The 19,867-nt window shown below is 43.7% G+C and overlaps 2 protein-coding genes across 2 annotated transcripts in view; both read right to left on the bottom strand.

Annotated features, from left to right (window-relative positions):
• Positions 1-2,259: 2,259 nt before the first annotated feature.
• On the bottom strand, positions 2,260-10,328 carry RpS13 (ribosomal protein S13). Its single transcript, XM_084594311.1, has 3 exons — positions 10,203-10,328; positions 9,087-9,297; positions 2,260-2,563 (listed from the first exon to the last, which is right to left on the bottom strand). Exons 2-3 carry the CDS (start codon positions 9,270-9,272, stop codon positions 2,294-2,296), a joined length of 456 nt encoding a protein of 151 aa, XP_084450437.1. The 5' UTR covers positions 9,273-9,297; positions 10,203-10,328; the 3' UTR covers positions 2,260-2,293.
• A 3,513-nt stretch (positions 10,329-13,841) lies between these two features.
• Positions 13,842-19,867, bottom strand: part of Cbp80 (Nuclear cap-binding protein subunit 1) — a 52,535-nt gene continuing 46,509 nt past the window's right edge. The window contains exons 22-24 of the mRNA XM_084594313.1: positions 17,848-17,958; positions 16,323-16,436; positions 13,842-13,988 (exon numbers count right to left, since the gene is read on the bottom strand). Of these exons, the coding sequence (XP_084450439.1) occupies positions 13,875-13,988; positions 16,323-16,436; positions 17,848-17,958 (339 nt within the window). The 3' untranslated portion in view covers positions 13,842-13,874. The remainder of the gene's footprint in view (positions 13,989-16,322; positions 16,437-17,847; positions 17,959-19,867) is intronic.

Raw genomic sequence — 19,867 nt, forward strand, 5'->3', positions numbered from 1 at the left:
CCCACCAATTTTACATTGCAGAAAAAAAAAAAAAAAGAATGCTACTGCATTCCTCAAAATGAAAGTGCATAAAACCCACCAATCAAGCAATATTGAAACGACAGGTTTCTTTAGCTGCCCATACCATAAAGAGACATGGGAATGCAAGCTGCTTCATTTTGCAAGCTGTGGCGGTTTAAATGGTGCAGTGGCTGCCGCACTGAGGGATGCAATATGCCCTGCTCTCGTACCAATGCAATAGATGACAATATGTCCACAAAGACAGGTGCGCCGTCAATGCAGAAAAAAATGGTTGCCATGAAAAACTAGTGTCACTCCTATAAAAAATAGCAAAACTAAGCAAAAGGTTCATTCGATCCCCCTGCACTACGTGAACTGGTTCATGTGGTGCTGCATTTCGCTCTTCGTTTCAGCGATGCAACATGGCGTCCACAGCACCACGCTGTTCTTTTCAAAAAGTGTAGATGTCGTGCAGGTCGAGTTTACGAAAAGTTCAGCAACGCTGTGCACCTCGTCAGCGGTCAGTGCCGAAATGGTGCAGCTACTGTCGCCGCATGAAAGCAGATGACAGCTTGAGCCACGATGGCTAGAGTGTTGTGATAAACAATGAAGCGAACCTAGTTAATCCACTTGTCAACAAGGATGGTGCCTGTATTTGCAAAAGAAACGACGAAGCGTACATCAAACCGAGCCTAACAAGTAAGCAGGTGCATGCATTGATTTATGCTAGCTTCAACCATGATCGAAGTTGTTTGTGCTCCGTGCCAGCTGCCCCATGGTGCACATGCATCAAGGCTGGTTCGTGTCAACACTTCATTGTGATGTGCTATTTGAAAATTGATCTTACTCGGTATGTTGGCACTGGTTGATGGGAGTGGAAATATAATTCACAGCTATAGCCGACCACATGAATGCGGTCGGCTTTTATGCATATATGTATCGCATAATCATGAACGAATGAATCCTATCGCCTGTGTATATGCCGCTCAGATCAACAGCGCTAATCATCCTAAGCATGATTTTCAAATTGCACATTGCATTAAGTATGTGTTGTGCAAATGCATATATATGCACCTTTTGCTCATGATTGAAGTATATAATCAGCATGCATCACACCGCATGTGTGTCTACTTCTTGTGAGTACTCGTAGCTGCTTCCTTGGCAAACTAGTGTTCTCATTGACAAATGGAATAATTAACATTAGGTCTTTTTGCCGTTTATTACAACACAGAGGCCAAAAGTATTGCAGCTGGATAATAGCAAAATGTTTGTCATGTGTTATTTGAAAATTCATCAAGTTAACCGGGACGTTGGCGTCTGCTAACGAGAGTTGCGCACAGCCGAACGCAGCCGATGCTGCACCTGAACTGCTGGAACCGGCGCTGCATGCTTGCCACACTGCCACAGAAGTTTACGGAACTGATGCAAAGAGTGCAGCTGAATCGAACAGACCTAAAATAACTCTCAGCTGGTGCTCATGACATCTCCAAAACTTCAGCAACAACTTTTTGAACAACAGTTTTCTAAAGTATGGTTGGCCTCGTCATATAAGCCGCATGAAGTTTTCCATACTTTTGGAAGTCTCAGCAGTAATAATAACCAGCCTCGTAAGTTTCAATGAAATCAAGCAAGTTCAAACAGCAGTTGTTGCACATTACAGGTGAAAGCCAGCTGGGCCACATCCCACTAGTTTTCCCTATGCTTCGGTCGGTTTCTCTATTCTCATACCATACTGCGAACAGTTTATCTAGATGTTTCCTTAACAAGTGCACATGCCTAGGCAAGCAAGCATTATCCATAAATCTAATTGCATAAAATGTGGAGCTTACTGGAAGATCAGGCAGACATTGAAGAAAAGAATTAATACCTTCTTTCATAACATCTCATAATCAATGAATGTAGCAAAACCTAGGCAGAAGGAACGTGCTCGAAAGTGACTCAACAGCAGGTGACCACAACTCCAAAGCAATGAAACAATTACAGTCAGCACTTTGGCACTGATGCAGAAAACACGTCTCAATGAAGGGAACTCTGCTGTAAAATTACTATGCTCAAATGACAAAATTTCACTATGTAAAATAATCTAATAAAGATGCCGAATGCATGCAATGTACCAGGGAACACATGTCACAGCCCCTTGTGTATATTAAATGCCCTTTTTTAATAGGAACAGACTGCTCCATATTGAAGAAATAACGTCATTCCACAGCCGTTCAACTCGGGTGGATGAGCTCCAGTAAAGACACACAAGAGGCAGGCTGGCATATGGAAGAAGAGGAGCTTTAATGATGGCTCAGGCAACGAGGGCAGAGGCCGTGGAGGACTCGTACCTCCAGGTGGGTGCCAGGATCCGCTTGGCTTTGTAGTAGCGCACCAGTCTGTGGATGCGACTCTCCACCAAGATAAGACGGAACTTGGAGTCCCGGTCCTTGCGGTTGCGCTCAAGGTGCTTGCGGATGGCCACTGCCTTCTTGATCAGCGAGTACAGGTCCTCGGGAAGGTCGGGGGCCAGGCCCTTGCCCTTGAGGATGCGCAGGATCTTGTTGCCCGTCACCCAGCGCACCTGCAAATGTAACCTCATCAACACACAGCTCCAGAAAGGCAAACTGGGCAGTTGAAAGCAGCAATGCCCACAAACTTATGTTCGTATTTATGCTAGTATTTATGTTCAAATTTTGGCTTGGTTTCTGGGGTTTAATGTCCCAAAGCAACTCAGGCTATAAGAGGCGCCGTAGTGGAGGGCTCTGGAAATTTTGATCACATGGGGTTTTTTTAACTTGCACTGACATCACACAGCACACAGGCGCCTAGCTCTATGCCTTCATCGAAAAACGGCCGTCGCGGCCGGTATTCAATCCCGCATCCTTGGCCATAGTATTCAGGTACCCTACCCCCCGCAACAACCCAGCGGGGTTTTTCCCGAAAAGTTTGATTATCAAAACACATAGCCTATAACAACTGCAAAATGACATTTCCATATTGCTTTTGCCCTCTATACGTTTGGACCTCGAGATGATTGTGATGAGACAGCTTAGTAACATCACTGTGTTCTCAAAAAAGTCTGACTGTCCCGCACCAAGTAGCACACCGGCCCATGATGCTTAGCGCACCCATAGTGGTTAAAGCATAGCACCACCGGCCTTTTTTTAAGTAAGAGTAAGGAACTCTATTCTCAGCACAGAACCGAGTTGCCTGACGGCTCACGAGCAGTACACCAAACAAAAGATGTCAGAGACAAAGGGTTTCAGGCTGCCACACACCTTGGGCTTGCAGCCATTGCAAGTTGCTACACGTCCCGTGAAAAACGGCAACAGCACCAATGTCAACACAACACTGTGCCTCTCTGCTGGGACACAGGCAGGATGGACCTGCCCTCCCAGAGGAGCGAGACGATTGAGGAAATACAAAGGAACATGGAAGACAGGCAACTGCAAAACTGTGCTGCTAAGACAGGAAGTGCAGCGTGTAATTTGTACAGACATAGCGGAGAAGATTTACCCAGAAAATGTAATAACTTGCAGTGCTGGTGTTCTTTTTCAGAAATACTCGTTCAGTTTTCAATTTTGGCTTTACCATTTAAGAGGCAGTGGCAACCTGTTATATAGGGCATAGCCATCATAGCTGTAAAGGGGGAGCCAAGGATGCCAACCAAAACCATAGTCAAGCCTCGTTACAACTGATATGTATATAGTGAATTATTGGACAAATTTATTGGACATACACTGACTGGTCTAAGCTTAACTATCTGTACAACGGAACAAAAAATTCGAACTTCTACACTCCATCGAAATTTTTTGTATTCATACAGCTTAAAATGCGTAAAGAAAAGAAAAAGGAAAAAAAAAAAAGGAAAGGAAATCTAGGAAACGCAGCATTTTGATCATTTGAATCGCCCACTGGACCAGAGTGTTTAAAATAGTCTGTATTTCACCTAGGAACCACGAATTACACCGATGTCAATGGCTGACAGGCACGTGACCAGCACATTTTAGTCTGCATTTCACCTAGGAACCACGAATTACACAGATGTCACTGGCTGACAGGCACGTGACCAGCACAATATAATGATAATTTCATGCCGCATGACCATGCCCGAACTTCTGCTGAGCTGTGCACACAATCCAAATGCCATTTGGCCTCTGACTCCGTTGAACTTGCGCACAAGGCAGTTATATTTACAATGAAAATCAAGCTTTTTTGGGGCAATCGACAGTGGGTGCAGAGAAAGGAGATTGCTGCAGACTCTGGTGCTGCATCTAGCACCTTGTCGGTAATCAAACACAAGGCAGAGGATTGAAAAAAAAAAAAAACATGCGAAGGGCGCCGTATAAAGGACTATCAAATGCATATTAGGCCTTGTTACACCATCACTGGCGATTGAGGACTTCATCTCTGCTGATGACTACTTGGCCGTGACGCAGTGATGCCCGAGAGACCAAAAACTGTCGATCAGCTGATTCCTACAGATGATGCAAGCACAGTGGACGCCCAGTAACCAAGACCTGGGTGAATAAAAACTATGAATAAATGAAATTAAGCAGGGTTACTTGGTTGGTTCCTTATGTCTGCAGTAGTAATTGAAGCACTGCTTGCCCGTTGCCCTCAGCTTTACAGCACAAATGCTTTTGATGCGAAAGGATTACTTCGCTACGTTCACAGATTTCTGTCCGCAGACCGCGTCCGCAGAACATGTCCACAAAATAGTGTCCGCAGCAGTTTTGAGTAATTGAGATGTAGTAGAGAGGTTAATGAGTGGTGTCAATCGACAGAGGGTGACGTAATGTGTCTGAAAAAATAATTAGGCCAATAATTAGGTAATTGATAAGAGTCAAAAATGGTCTCATTAGCCAATGGCTTGGCACCACATTTGAATGTATCAAATATTAGAATAGTTAAGTAAGCCAATTAACATCAAGATGTATCAAATACTAAATAGTTAATTAAATCAGTCAATTAAGGTGGCATCGCGCAACCTGAAGTAGAGTCAAAAAAGGGTATAGGAAGGGATTGGCACACAATTTGAAAGTACCAAAGACTAAAATGGGTAAACAAGAAGTGAATTAAGCAACTAGAAGCAACCAACAGCAGCATCCATGCTTTCGCATTACTCCAATGCAGATTCTGCAGTGCTCCGGTTTTTTTAAACACCCTTTGTAATCATTCTGACTGTATTTATCGCACATGTCAGACAGCCTCACAAAATTGAATTCTTCGTAGCCAACCATATAATTAGGACAAGTTATCCACAGACTCCCCAATCGTTTTCATTGCCATTGTTGCCCTGCATTAGGCATGAGTGCGATTGCTGTTTCGGTGTGATGGAGGTAGTCAAGAAACGGCCACAAGAAGCGCTCTAGCTTGAAAAAAAGTTGCAAGTTCTGCAGTAGCTCGAACAAAGTGGCCTGTCAAAAACAGAAGTTGCAAAGAGGTTCGACATCTTGAAGTCAACACACTATCGCAGATCCTGAAAAACAAAGCCGCAATTAAAGGGGCCAAATGTAGATGGACTACCACGCGCAAAGAATTAGGAACTTTCTTTTGCTGTATGCAATGCCAATTTTCAAATAAGCAGTCCCATTTTGGAGAAGCGCAAGAGAGAGCCCGGCAAAAGTGTGACACAGCTTTGTTGCCTGCCAAGCCACGAAATATCTCGTCAAGAGAATCTTGGAGCAGGCTTCAGAGCACACAAAGAGTACATTTGCAGTAGGTTTCTAGAATTTTACAGCCAAGCCTAACATTCAAAAATAAGGTGGAAATCGATTTTATACTATGAACACAAGCTTGCAGCACAAAATATAAAGAAGGAAACATACATGCACAAACTGAATGGAAAACAATGTGACAATGGACACCACACCTGTAATGCTTCATTCCATCCCATTACAACTGGTGCAATCAATAATTCGTATCAGCCGAAAGTGAAAGCCAAGGGGTTCATACCATCACGCCTTAATGCCTTGAGACCAGTCATGAGATACATGACAAGAGCGCAGGGCTTGCGAAAGGATAAGATAGTACAAGAGTCAGCAGCTAAGAGCACGGTCTAGTAGCAGTGGTGCAAATGTTAAATGGCAAAGGAATTTCAGAGTGGCCTACAAGGAACTTGAGGTTCTTGATGGGGGGAAGGAAACAAGGAATGTGAAGAATTTGAGGGCACAGCCCTATAACTATCACCTAGTAGAATTTAGGGACCACCGCAAAAGGAGGTAAATGGGAAACTTGCAAAATTGGGAAAGAACAGCTTCTAGAATGGAAATACGCAGATGGAACAAAAGAGAACAGCAATGATGTCACACATCAAGGGAATAAACTAATGGGCTATTGGTATGGTGGCTAGAGAGGGAGGTGAGAGCATCACAGCGGGCCTCCCATACAAGCGTGCGTTTAGTTCAGCAATTTGGAAATTGAGGCCGACAAACATCAGAAAGAGGCGAGAGTGGCGGCCCACTAGCTTTTTTTTTTATTTTGAACTAATCTCTGTTGTTGCATCGTCGGAAACAAAATACAATGCAGTTCCATGGGTACACCGCGAGACTTCTAGAAAGAGCTTTGCAATTTTCCACCCAACGGCCTTTCTATGGAATTCTTGCAAACAATGCAATCGCCTTTCTACATGCAGTGATTCCTGACGTAGTAAGTTGCCACGATGCGATACATATGATTTGCAATGCACTATCGTTGCTTCCATCCACAGCGATTGCGAAAGCACGGCGTTTCAGACTCCAGCATGGTGCTTTTGGCATCCGCAGCCATTTTCCCGACGATGGCAGCTGCTTTGGTACGCCTGCATCCGTAGCACTTCGTGCAGTCACATTTCGGGAACATTTTTCGAAATAACAGTCCCACATGACCAACTAGTCACACTTATCAGCAGGTTGTGTTCGACAAGAAATCCTGTGAAGAAGCACTCTGCACAGATAACACCGTCTTCGCAGCTGTTTTGGAAGAAACTGCCGATGGTGCCCTGCACTTCTGTAGCACGAACACAGTTCTTACGCTTTTGTGAAGCGATGTGTATCTTGATGTCGTTCTTGCCGCCGTGCGAAGTGCTCACATCATGGTGTTGGAAGCAATTCTAACACTGTGGCTCCCACCACAGGCACACATGGTATAGAATCCATACTTGTCACCTTTTCGCAAACTGTCACAGCACAGAAACTCAGCCGTGTACGATTTCCGAAATACTCCCAAGTACTTTTTGGTTTTCGAAAGCGCCATCGATCATTCCAACTGGGGAAACCCAAAAGTTCAGCATTCGAAGCCCAGCGCCGCTAACTAGAGCACACACACAGACCGAGATGAGCAAATCTGGAAAATCCAATATGGCAACGCCCGTTGGTTGCTCGCGTTCATGGTGGTGCCGGCGGCCGCTACCCCTATTCAAGGTTCATGCTGGTGACTAACTGCTCCCTCGCTGATTTCCGGCATGGTTATATTATAGGACATTATAGGATTATAGCTATAGAGCGCAAAAAAAAAAAAATAATAATAATAATTAGAAAAAACAAACAAAAAAAAAAAAAAAACGCTGGGCTGTGGCAGCCACTTTACGTGAGATTTGAGGTGACATCCATACAATCGGAGATGTAATCAAAATTCGGGAGAGTTGGCAGGTATGCAGTTGGGTGTCTGATGTTCGATGTAACGCGATTGAGGCATTTTCACCACGTGACCTACTCATTAGCATGATATCCCCTACTTCAAAAAAGGGTGACTTGCTGTGTTGCTCGCAAGCTAGAAATACTAAACAAAAGGCGGCAAAGTACTGTGTGACTGTTCGTGGAGCACTGCTCATGACAAGGAAGCTTACTTGAAAAAAAAAAAAAAAAAAAAAAAAATTAATAAATAGAGGACTGCTCTATGTACATTACCTACAAAAGTGTCGGAAATTGTAAAATAAGAAAACTCAACTCAATCAATTGTAAAGCAATTTCTTCATTGTCGACAACTATATACAGGCTAAAGGAGAAGAGCGTACGCAATAGATTTGATTATGCTTTGGCAATTATGATTAAGCTGTATAAGCATGATTAGGAGTGAGGAACCCAGCACAACTGTTAGTTGAAGTTCTTTGCTTTTATGGGGTCAGCTTTTTCTTTTTGTGTGTGTGTGTGTGCAAGCAGCACTATATGCTAGCAAGCAAAGGATCAATGCATGGCAACCAATTTTGAGGTGCGTTCGTGACATACGCACGAGACACCCAGCCGGCCAAGACTTGTAGGGGTTAAATCCCGGCCACGATGGCAGTTTTTAGATATATGCAAGGCGCTCGTGCACTGTCAGTGCATGTTAAAGAACAACAGGAGGTCAAAAAAGGTCGAAATTTCCTGAGCCCTCAGCTACGACCTGATCGCGAGTCGCCTTGGGGCGTTAAACACACACACACACACACACACACACACACACACACACACAAACACACCGAAACACGTGACCAAGCCAAGTGCGTTCTCCTGCAAAAACTTGCTGCAACTTTTCACGGACAAAAATATTTAAAAATTTAAAAACAAAGAGCCTTCTTTGCAAGAACCTCAAGTCATCAGTGTCCTATTATAAGGGCCGGCTCGCGCGTCTGCGAATAATGCTCCACCTGTTATCCTTTTGGTTAGATTGATTGGTCACATCTGCAATTAGTATTCTATATCCCTGTCATGTACTAGTGATACAGATTCAGCCCATGTATTTCAGCACCAACAAAATCAAAAGTGCCTTGCGGTACGCGCTGTGTAGCGCGGACTGGCGAGCGCAGTCTAAGTGGCAACAGCAGCACCGTCACTGCTGGCGCTTGCTTCACTCTGTACTAGCCGTTACTCACACCTCCCCTTCTAGCCACCTTGGTAAAGCTGCAGCCACTGGAATCTGTCTTTGGCTGTGGCTCCTGTTGGCTGCAGGACACTTGCCTTGCAGCATCACACAGCAGATGGCGCACTACAGCACAGCACACACATCGCCGCCTACCAAAATTGCCCCCAAAAGGTGTATCAGTCGTGCCCGGTCTCCATACAAAAGAAACTTTGAAGCGCCTGCGCACAACATTAGCAAAACCGCACAGAAAGTCTCCTGCACAAGATTAGCTACACACGCACCTGTGCCACACCGTGGGAATCCCTAAGGATGACACCGATCTGGGAAGGTGTGAGGCCCTTTTTGGCGAGCTTGTAGATGTGCTCCTTGACGTCGTCCGGGGTCAGCTTGAGCCATGTGGGCACACTCCGCCGGTATGGCAGCGCTGACTGGGAAATACCCTTGCCACTACAGTGCATACGCCCCATCCTGGATACCTTGTGCTACGCAACCCTGCAAAACATATTGATACTCAAGTGTCAGACGCCAGTTAAAGCAAAATCCAGCACCAAATCCTAAAGTCAACTACAAAAGAAGCCACGCCATGCCAGTGGCAAGTCAAGAAGGCGCAAGCATGTGTATCCGTTGGGCATCCACATCTGGGTTTAAAGCAAGCTTCATTCTTCCCTATTGTAAAAACTGCGACATGGATATGATTTTTCGAGGAAGTTCAATAAGTTACGGTTCAAGCGACATGGGCAGACGATCGGACGGAATCACAACTCAGAAGCTTTGCGCGCAGATTAAAACAAATCTGCAAAGCTATACTGTTAAGGACGGCTTTCCTAATTTAGTTTCAAAGGTAGCGGGCTGACAACATATGCAACATGCCAAATCTTTCCAAAATCGGTGCCTACAAGCCGCTCAACATTTACAGTCCATAAAATCTGCTGCGTTGAGTTAAACTTGCTGGCATTGCGGAAAACCTTAGATGAGAAGCATGTCGAAAACACGGTCACGGTTAAGAATTGGCACTGCTGAAGTGCTGCCGGCGTGATTATTAGGGCTAGCACAAGAGCACAGACTCCCTCGCAAGCAACACAAGACGCTGTTCGTGTCGTGCCATACGAAATAATAACGTTTATTCCAAGCATCCCTTTTTCACAATCACATCCTAGTTGGCTCAGAAATAGTGCAGGCAGCACTTCACCACATGCGGGCATGCTAACTACGGACAACACTGCCAGGCTGAGAGCCCAATACTACCTAAGCCTACCCAATAGCACGGTCGCAAACCAACCCATAGCATTTTATACATAATGCTATTGAATATAATGAGCACAGTAAACTCTAAAGGCACATGACTTGAGTTTTTGCAGGCTTTCTATCAGTGCATCAATACATAAAGGCATACTTACAGGCTCCTATGACACGCGTGGCCGCACTCGCGCAAGTCTCTGTGAAAAAGGAAGTTGCCAGACGATCAAACCAGCCTGTGCCTATTCTAGACATGGTTGACATGGTCTTGGCCAAAACCAACCACAGTGCTGAGCGAAGTTTTGCGACGGTTCCGGGTTTTCTATTTTTGTTTTTGCTCTAGAACATGATCCAACTTAATAAAAATATAGCAAACTGTTGCATCGTACGCAGACAGTATCTAGTGATTAAATTGTTGGTTTTGGTTTCAGAGGAAAGGAAAGGTGCAGTCGCACTTCTCGGTGGACACCTTCGGCGAGGGAGGCCGGTGAAAATGAAAGAAGAGAGAAAGAGATGCCGTAGTGGAGGGCTCCGACATCGCACAACACGACGCCATTGCGTTTTGCCGCCTTCCTGTTAATCACTTGATAACGTCACACAGTAACACTTCATAAAACAATAACTCAGCGCCGATGCGACGACAATCGAATACCGAGCTTTAACTCGTTGAAAACTATCTGTTGATGGCACTCAAGCCTGCTTATCAAAATGGCATAACCCCGCTGCGGTGGCTAAGTGGTTAAGACCCGGCTTCTGAGCCGGAGTACCCGGGTTTGACACCGAACGCTGTCGGCTGCGTTTCGATGGACCCAAACGCAGAGGCGTTCTGTGTGCTGCACGTGCGATGTCAGTGAAAGTTGATCCCCGGGTGGTCGAAATTACTCCGCAGCTCTCCATTATGGCACCTCTTTCCACTTTCACTCCCGCCTTCCTCCCTTCCTATACGGCGCTGTTCAGGTGTCCATAGAGCATGGCAGATACTACGCCTTTCCCTTCCTTGAACCAATTATTATTGTTCGACCTTAAAGAATGCTAACATCAGAGCTCACGCTCCAAAATCCATGATAATAATGCTCATGCATAACCACTGTTTGGAGAACGTTTCATCCCGAAAAAAATAATAAAATTCCATTTCAATCCAATCTTCTGAACATGGAGGAGGAGGAGGAGGAAACAACTTTAATGAAACGCAGTATTAAGTGTCAAGAATTTCCTGGGCAGTGTCATCAAGGCCAACTGTACTTTCAGCTGGTCAGAGGCTAACCAAGTCCACCGCGTTGAGGGAAAATGGTGTGGAATGTAATGTGACTGAATTGCAACAGGGCAGGAAAACATGCAGCATTCTAAGTTAGAAAAGGGTTCAGGACAATTCGAGCATGTGAGAGAATGTCTGATGTCGTAGAGAAACCATTGAGCAGGAGTAAGGAGAGTATATTTAAGAAGAATTGGTTCACAGGAAGGGAAAAGTGCAGTGAATGTGGAAAGAGAGAAAGAGAAGCCGGTAGTGGAAGGCTACGAATTAACCACATCGCACATGTTAAAGATCCCTAGACTTTGCGCAGGGTCACCGATGATCACAGTATATTTAGGATGAACCATAATGGTGTAAGGCATTGTAAGACATGACGGCTCCACAGTATATTTAGGATAAACCATAATGGTGTAAGGCGTAAGACATGACGGCTCTAAGGTCTTACCAGCAACATCGAGGTAAAACAAAGTCAAGTGCCCAAATCGCAACCCCGCTGGCAAATTTCCCAACGTACGTATGTGCCATTCCTTGAGAGGAAACAACAACCACGCCTCAGCACTTCAACCGGGTACACTGAATGAATGCTAGCCAGCTGCCACTATTCGGGCATGTGCCTGTGACCCACACTATCCTATTCTGCCAAAAGGCACATATGTATGAGCTATAGCATTTGAAATACACCACAGAAACTGACATTGGCTGAAAATTCTGAAGCATTATGTACCAATCTTTCACTGGATCTTAATTCTAGACCACTTCTCTCCCAAAGGAATTAAAATAGAATCCTATTTATCATTCTCAATTTTCGTACAGTTTAGAAAACAAAATTATTCTGCATTATTCCTGACTGCAAAAAGCCAGAACTCTTCAAACTTGATTAATTTAAGCAGCTCAAACTTAAGTTAGCTCATTGCAAGTGCAGAGAAAGAGGAACATAATGAATGACCCACAGCGGGTTGCTACTTTTCCAGTACCCAGAGCATGCAAATTCACGAAATATCAGCGCTATCTCATTGATAAGAATATGACTACTGAAGTCTTCTCAGTCCTGCAGCATTCATTAACACAACTCTTCTTCTAATGCTGCAGTCAAAAAGGAACAGGAATGTAGTAGTCTGTGTCTCTCTGATTGGTTGCACTCAATCGAATTACTGTAAAAACTGGACTTTTTTCTTTCAAACCATTCACTGCCACTTGAGAAAAAACAAGCAAATATGATTAGGTTAGCATCTATGTCTAACTGAGTGGAGCTAGCAGGAAGACAGTATGTTTAGAATGAAAAGAAACGTTGTGAGGAGTTAAATTCAGCTCCCAACAACTCTTGTACAGAACGTATATTAAAAATTCTTTCTGGAGACAACTCATGACAAAACTTTCCTTCAACATAAAATGCAGGCCATGTTTTTAAAAAATTCTTCACTGCTCTTTTAAAGAGATCCTTTACTCAAGCCTGAAAGTGCTCTTTTGCTTTTTGAAAACGGTGACCAAGTGCTGAAAATATAAGTAAGTGATTAGAGAACCAGATATCACTTTAGGTACTACAGTCATTCATTTACGGCTAAGTTCTTGATACAAATTCCAACAGAAGAAAATCCTTGAACAAACAATAGAAAGTGTTTCAGTTCAGCATCTCGCTATTGTCGAAACAGAATATTAAAAGGGAAGTGTAATTTGTACATCCATATGGAATGTACGAGACATATGGAAAGTAGATACGGAGACCAGCATGACTGTAGATCACTTTGTCTGACGAAACTTTATTATGGATAGAATTTATGTAACACTTCATTTTTCCACATATTTCCTGCCGTTGTCAAAACATTTGTTTAATGAGAACCAGCTTTTATATATCGTGGTCACAAAAGTCTCCTGCCTGCCAAGTAAACCTAGTCACGACTTCTTGAATCAACTCACGGTTATTGGCAAACCATTTTTCTCAGAGATGTTTCTTCAGATGAATAAAGAAAGTGAAAATCATCAGCCACTAGGTCCAGGATATATGACGGATGCTCAAAACACTCGCTTCGCAACCTTCCCAGAAATGAGGTGCAGAGTGTGTGGTTCGGGCCCGTCTTGTTGCGATGCAGGTTGGTGCCCCTTTTCGAAGTCACCTCCAATTACTTTCAGTGAAACACTGTTCTCAGTTTTTTTAAGCCCATTCTACGATGCTTTGGGAACAACTCTGAGCAATTATCTTATCGGCACAAGCTTTTCCCAAACACTCATTCTACTACCTCTTTGCCAGATTCCTTCGATTCACAACCACCTCTGTTTCACATTCCATAAATTCACATCACCATAAACAGCACGCACCCGCCAGTAAACTTCCTCACGTGGTTGGCATCCAGCACTAATGTAGCACATCACAGGTCACGCTTCACATTTGGTGGGATACTGAAAGCCAAATCGGGGAGGAAGCATAAGGTTCGAGATTCATAGCCGTATGACTACGTATGCACTAGCTATTTGACATATCAGCTGGCTTGCATTGTATTCTTACTTTCCAGACATGCTCCGTAGCATAGGTGGTTATAAAACAAGGCAATGGTTCAGCAGTGAAAATGGTTCTTTAATGACTCCCTCAGGCACGTAATGCCGCAAACTGTTGGAAAACCTCCAGCACGTGGGGGTCGATGTCGCTGGTGAACAAGAGTGATTCCAATGTGGTTACATATTTGAAGACATGTTCATGGTGCTGCAAGAAAAGGATACACATAACTTCAGTAAATCAGAAACAATAGCACAGTGTAATTACACAAGCTGCAAACTCAGCATGAAAGCTGGAATTTATGATGAAAAGGAATTTGAATACATTCACTCAGGAATCAGCCCTGAAACTGATGCCTCAAGCTTTGTAATGCGCGGGCTGTCAAGTGTGAAAATCGAAATGACAGAGTCGACAGCTTACAGCAAGCCTGTCTTTAATTAAACAGTTTTCAAAAACTGGTCTCCAGATAATACGGTCTTTTGTGTGTTGACATTAATGCCTCTCTATGCATCTCATAATAAGCCCCTGATTTCTCTATATTTATTTGCCGACTAGCTTCAGAAAGGCCTTAATTATGGCAGCTTCGATGTCATTGAAAGCGTAAGAGAGTTACCTTCCTTGTTAGACCACATTCCACACAACACTCGAGGTTATAGAGGACTACGCCTGCTGTTATGAACGAGGGTGGCTTTGGTGAGCACTCTCAAGGATAGTTACACGTAACATAAATATCCAAGAAAGTAGAAGACTGGGCAGAACAGCCATTGCTGTAGCTCAGTTCATAAAGCACTGGATGATAAATTCAGAGGTCGTCATTTCAGATCCCACCGGCAGAATGTGCGTGTGTTCTATACTTTCTAATCAATTGCAGTTGAACCTCGCTATAATGGGTCTATGCTGTAATACTATGAGACTTCTGCCTGTATAACGAAACAAGAAATTCAAAGTTCGACACCTGATCAGTAATAACAAAGCGGTTTTTTTAGTTGAAAGGGCAAAAAATGTGTAAAGGAGGCAGAAAAGGCTTCAACAAATACAAGTTTTTAATCACTTGAATCGCTCACCGCTGAGGTGTGTTCAAAATCACCTGCATGGTCAAGCGCTGCGTTATCTAGCAACAAAGTCAAGCACCAGCAGCTGACTGGTGTTCATGTGACTGGCACATGAACACCATTACCTCGTCATGCCATGTGCCCCTGCCACTCCGACCGACCTGTGCTCGTGCGCTGCACTTCGCGCGCCCGTCCACGTAGAAGCGCAAAGCAGTTTCGCTTGTGGTGAAAGTCATTAAGGACGACCAAGAGTGGACGCAAAAAGTGTCTGTTGCTGCGGACTTCGTTGTTGTACCTGGCGTGTAGACGATCTTAAACGTGAGCAAAAGACTGAAGTACCAATTGAAGACAACCACACCAAAGGTGACGCGAACAACGATTGAAAGCGTGTTAGCCTTGTTAACACATCAGCTGGCGCCTCCCAATGTTACATTTTAGGACTTTGTCGCTGCTGATGACAACCTGAATTGGGCACTGTGGCACCTGAACTGATGGAAGCCGAGAAAAGAAATTATTGATCAGTTGACTCCTGCAAATGATGCAAGTGATGAACGAGCTCTAAACAGTGCAGAGGCTGCCGACACGGCCAAAAATTGCGCTGCATTTTAAAATAATTCTGTTTGTGCACAGACTCAATATTACTTGAGTGTTCATTTTTGCTCTCCATTTTATACCAAGTTTTATGCTAAAATTGTGCCTTTTCACACCTTTCAGTTGCCTATATTAGTGCACATTTTTTTCCCATTTCATTAGCAGACTTATTTGCACAAATTTGTGCGTGTACTTTTAAAACAAATATCGGATGTAACGAACAAATTTTCCTGCCCCATACTACATCATTATAATGAGGTTCAACTATATCTACAAGGTTATATTATTATTTCGCACTGATCGAAACCACACATACACACAGAAAAAAAGAAAGCTTTTATTTTCCCGACATCTGTATATTCATTTGCTTCTCCATAACATGTGACATGCTCAGACGATGTGAATGGTGCCCCACATGCTTTTATGCGTTTTTATGTGCTCTGAGACATGTGCTCAAGAAAAATGAGTGGCTTCAAATGAGTAAGCATCGCATAGTCAAAAGTAGATAACACACAGTAACTGACATACAGTAAAGGATATAAGCAACAGACATGAATATCAGGCATACTAGTTATATTCTTTCTATTATTCAGAACTAAGAGACAAAGTTAACAAAGTTAAACAAATGAGTGAAATAACTTTTTTTTTTGTAGAGTATTTGAACCTTGCTAGTTTTAGATCAGACAAATTCTGGATGAGGCGGATATTTTCCAACACCGTAAGATATTCATATCACTGAAGTTTTTCTGCTGAAAACAATGCAATTTTTAACAAATAATAATTTTAAAAACGGCTTAAAAAAACACAGGCATCTACTCAAATTATACGTCTACTGAAATCAGAAGTTCCAATTATCTGGTCTTCCTACTGTAGTGACAACTGCTATGAGCAGTCTCACCTGGAAGAATACTTCTTGGAGACGACCCAGCGTCCAACGAAACCAGTACGTCTGGAAGTTGGTGCCTTCAACTTCACACTGGCCAATGTGCTCGGTCAAGGTCATGATAAATCTCTGAAGAGAACAAAAGGGTTGGGGGGGGGGGGAGGGGGGAGAAAGAGTGCTGGCTTGATTATGCTACTCACGCCACCATCTACCGAAAGTAGCACAAGAAAGTAACACTCCAGTGTGAGCATACTACCATATTTACTCGAACCTAATGCGAGTATTTTTCATTTTTGGCTCTCAAAATCTGCCGTCTTATAATTGAATATACTGCAATTCGGTTGGTCTAAAGCAGCTCCGGGGTGCAGCCATACTGAATTCGCCACTACTCTGTTTCAGTTCCCGCGGTTTTACAATGTTATGTTGACACCGTGGGTACCAGGGAAGCCAAATCAGCCAAATCCCAATCCATGAAAAGTCAAACATTTCGCATTTTGCACATAGGCTCAGAACCACGTTGTCATTTTCATCACGCGCCTGTCACATCTTTCTCAGTGGATTGGTGCGGTTACTTCTGTTATCTTATTTCGAACTATGGCAATGTGGCGTGCACAGTCAAATGCTCAAAGCTATTCTGATAGCAGCAGAAATTGAAAATTCTGTGGCAGCTAGACGGCTAGACATTAATTTTATTTAATCTACCATACGTGAGTGGATGATGCAGCGGGGGGTGGTCTTTATATGTAAGCCTGACCGCAAAGTATTCCGATGAGAACATCTGGGAGGATGAGAGTGAAAAGGAAGACTCGGTTTCCGAGAACTCGGCCTCCTACAACGTCGACAGATGACCGTTTTTGATGAGGTTGCATGGGTCATATCTATTGAAGGTACTTTTTCAGGCGCTTATCTCGCGTTGCAATCATGGTTTTATTTTTTCCCATTGGGCAATATGCAAAGTCATCCCTCGCTTTACATTCGCGGTCGCACTGCATTCGAGTAAGTACGGTAAATCTCTTCAGTCCTGGGAAAAATTTAACAGCTTTCAACAGGTGCTGAGGAATCCTCCATGCCTTGGCTTCATTCCCTTCTCACCTAATACACATGCAAACAAGGATATGTGGATGCACAGTCAGTCAAAAAAAACATCTAAAATTTAAAAGTCCTAAAAAGTCTCAAAAGGTGGGCAGAGGAAAGGTGATTGGGTCGACACACACATGAACTAAGATGTTCGAAGAACCCAAAACAAGCTCCAAGGAACCTAAGGGTTCTGCAGAACTCTGTACGAGAAACTGCTCTAGTCTTCAACCAGTCATCATTGCAAATAGTAAATAAAACTATACATTAGCAAAGGATTTTAATTTCAGATGTACGACATGCCCAAGCATCCTGACAGCACCAATCATATCCGATCAGCTTTCTGGACATGAGTAACGGCACACTGGAAGAAAGGTGTGAAAATTGTTCAATGGGAGGAGGAGGAAAAAAGAAGGACGGAAGGCAGGGAAGTTTTTGAATCAAAGGGCACCTGCCCGCACCATACCTGGAATACGATGAGAAACAGGTTCTTCAAGTCACTTTGAGTTGCTTCCAGCTTCTCTTCCATCCTCTCCACCATTTCATCTGTAGGCTGATCCTTGTCATCAGAGTCACCCTGTGCATAACACACACACACAAAGTTCACACACACACACAGTTCACCCGAGAATTTGCTTGCAGGAAAGGTAGGGTATTTTCCCTGCCTGCTAACAACTTCTTTTTGCGGCCGGTGTTGCGTAAGTGAGGCACAATGTAGCTACAATATCCGGCGCTTGCAGCATTAGAGATCTTCCTCACTTTCAAGAAAGAGGCTACCACCAACAGCAAAACCACTGCAGTTTCATGAAACCTGGAGCTAGCAAAATATTTTCACACTCTGAGTGCAGTTGAATTTGCGAAATTTTGACCTTGAGATTGTTTACAGGTTGTTTACAGTAAATAGGTGCCTTTATTACCACCTTGCATTTACACCACTCACTTCGGCTTTGCCAATGCTCCTTGTAGAGAAAGTAATGGTGGTTTGAGCATGGCTTGAAGCTAGCTAATATGAGCAAAAGCTTTGTTAAGCGTGGTTCTGCATGGTTTAACAAGGCTGTACACAGTTTTATGGTTTGAATTAGGGGGATGCTGAAGGGGGGTACAACCTTAAAAACCAGAAAATTGCAAAAAAGTCTATTTTTGGATGGGTATATGTTCCGGTATTAGGTATTATAAACTACCCTTTCTGTAATTATCAATGCCTAATTAATTGTAGAAATACAGTAAATTAATTATATAACAAGCCACAGCAGCCCCCAGAGCACTGAGCAAGCGCTTAAAACGACCAAACTTCGAGTGCCCACCACCATTCCTCTTTCGCCAAACTAAGCACTGCTATTTTCGTATTGTTTTATTTGTGAATTTTTCTAAGCACTGCTAGTTTGGTATTGTTTTGTTTGCGAATTCTTGCACTGTAAGTTTCCCTTTAATTTGAGGCTGTGATTAGACGAAGTGCATGCTCCTCGAGAAGACGGAGGATTGGACAACTGCTATTAGGGCAACTTTTTTAACTTACACCAGCTACAACAATGTAGCAAAACTCCATTTACTTCCAATGGTGTTTTGCTACACTAGTGTAGCTGGTGTAGGTTAAAGAAAATGCCCTATTGGCCATTACGTGCGCTAACGCGACGGCCTCCGCCGGCTGTCCTTACGTTTTGTCTGCTCCGACTCCTTGCTCCAGCGGTTTTTAAGCTTTCTGCATTCACTTCACCTTTCGCCATTTTCGCCATTGCCACCTTTACACTCTCTTGCTGTGCCGCCCAAACAGTTTTGTGCCAGTGTCAATCATTGCGTAGTCGGTCACAATGCCTCGAGGTACTATACGCGTTCGGTCTGTTCTGTTAATGCCGTAATGATTGGTTTCCGATTGAGAAAGGGGTGAGGCAAGGCTGCATACTGTCGCCCTGCCTATTTAACCTATATGCAGAGTGCATCATGAGGAAGGCCGGTCTGGACGAGTCTTCAGCTGGAGTGAAGATCGCTGGAAAACGCATCAACAACCTTAGATATGCGGATGATACCACTTTAATGGCAGAAAGTGAATTGGATCTCAAGAGACTTCTGATGCGCGTACAAGAAGAGAGTGAGAAGTTTGGGCTTAAACTGAACATTAAAAAGACGAAGATCATGACGTCTTGCCCTATCAAGTCCTGGAGCATCAATGGACAAGAAGTGGAAGCTGTGACAGATTTTCTGTTCTTGGGCGCCAAGATTACCTCGGAAGGAGACTGCAGCCATGAAATTAGGAGACGCCTGCTTCTGGGAAAGAGAGCAATGGTTAGCCTTGACCGCCTAGTAAAGAGCAGAGACATTAGTCTGCCAACCAAGATCCGTATAACCCGTGCTATGGTCTTTCCAGTTGTGATGTATGGATGCGAGAGTTGGACTGTGAAAAAGGCTGACCGCCGAAGGATTGACGCGTTTGAATTGTGGTGCTGGCGAAGACTCTTAAGAGTTCCTTGGACTGTCAGAAGATCAAATCA

This window comes from Amblyomma maculatum, chromosome 2 (genome assembly GCF_055883805.1).
Source record: "Amblyomma maculatum isolate TAMU_Amacu chromosome 2, ASM5588380v1, whole genome shotgun sequence".
Taxonomy (NCBI): domain Eukaryota; kingdom Metazoa; phylum Arthropoda; class Arachnida; order Ixodida; family Ixodidae; genus Amblyomma; species Amblyomma maculatum.